Consider the following 1,497-nt stretch of genomic DNA (forward strand, 5'->3'; position numbering starts at 1 on the left):
TATTTCTCATGTACAAAATCGTAGTAGGTCTAAATAAAATTATGGAATTTATTGTTACTCTTTTATTTTCCCATTTTGGTACATTAAAACTGCCCGTAGGGCAGGGCGCGAACGCTACGCCGTAGGCCAAGCACACCTGGCGAAGCCAGGTCCGGGTGCTTGTCTAACAACAAAAGAAAACGTTCAGATTCCGAAGATGAATTCGTACAACTAAAGAAAAACATTAAAGATTCTGAAGTTAATGATTTTAAGAGCTCATGGAGAGAAGTTAAATGCCTTGGGAAAGGCGGATTTTCTACCGTCCAACTTGTAGAAGACATCGCCTCAGGTCTTCTTTGTGCTCGAAAATGTATTAAGATCCATTGCCTTGAAAGCCAAAAAGAAGAAGTCGATGTTCACAAGAAACTCGACCACGAAAATGTCATCGTTTTCTTTGGCGTAAACAGCAATGATGAATACATCTATATATACCTCGAGTATGCCAGCGGTGGCACAGTGCACGACAGAATCGGTGCCAAAGGAGTGCCTGAAGAGACCGCTCGGTTTTACTTTGCCCAGCTCATCAAAGGAGCCAGATACCTTCATTCCCTCCACATCACTCACCGAGACCTGAAGCCCGAGAACCTGCTTCTGTCGAGTTCCGACGTCGTAAAGATCGGTGACTTCGGGCTCGCGTGTGAGTTCGTGGAGGGCGAATACCTCACCCGCTCATGCGGGACTCAGGCCTACATGGCTCCCGAAGTCTTCAAGAGACGCTATAAGGGAGACCAGGCCGACATTTGGTCTATTGGAATAATTCTATTTAAGCTCCTCACTGGTCGAAATCCTTGGCGAAAGGCCCTCATCGCAGACCCAGACTTCGAGGTCTGGTCTACTGCAGTAAAATTGGACGTGACATCAGAAATGCACGAAGACGATTTTTGGGATGATTTCTCCAATGAAACATTCTCTCTATTCGAGAAAATCCTCGTTCCAGCTCCAGAGAAACGAGCTACACTTTCCAGCATCGAACAAAATGCCTGGCTTCAAGGCTGATGCGATAAATGAATGAACAAATTAAGATTTACGAAACTAATGCCTCGAACATTTGTCAGAATACATCTACACAACTGATAAATTTGAAAAATATTAAACAATTTTGATGAGTAAATTAAGTTTTACAAAAGTGCTGCCTTAGATATTTGGCAAAATACATCTATACAATAGATGAAAATATATATATATATATATATATATATATATATATATATATATTAAACCGAATTGTAATGAGAAAATTAAGTTTACAAAACTGCTGCCTGAAAAATTTGGCAGAATACTTTTTTAATGGGATATTTCCCTCAGCTGAATAAAATTGTCTGACATCAGACAATATATGTACATATGTATATATATATATATATATATATAATGTATATATATATACATATATATGTATATATATATATATATATATATATGAATATATATATAAATTATATATATATATATAATGTA

At 37.9% G+C, this 1,497-nt stretch overlaps 1 protein-coding gene across 1 annotated transcript in view; it reads left to right on the forward strand.

Moving 5' to 3' along the window:
• The window catches only part of LOC143019316 (serine/threonine-protein kinase Chk1-like), a 1,981-nt gene extending 946 nt beyond the window's left edge, over positions 1-1,035 (forward strand). Inside the window, exon 2 of the mRNA XM_076174955.1 lies at positions 217-1,035. Within this exon, the coding sequence (XP_076031070.1) occupies positions 217-1,035 (819 nt within the window). The remainder of the gene's footprint in view (positions 1-216) is intronic.
• The last annotated feature ends 462 nt before the right edge of the window (positions 1,036-1,497 follow it).

The sequence above is a fragment of the Oratosquilla oratoria genome, chromosome 37 (assembly GCF_046742065.1).
Source record: "Oratosquilla oratoria isolate Oo_2021 chromosome 37, ASM4674206v1, whole genome shotgun sequence".
NCBI classification, from domain to species: domain Eukaryota; kingdom Metazoa; phylum Arthropoda; class Malacostraca; order Stomatopoda; family Squillidae; genus Oratosquilla; species Oratosquilla oratoria.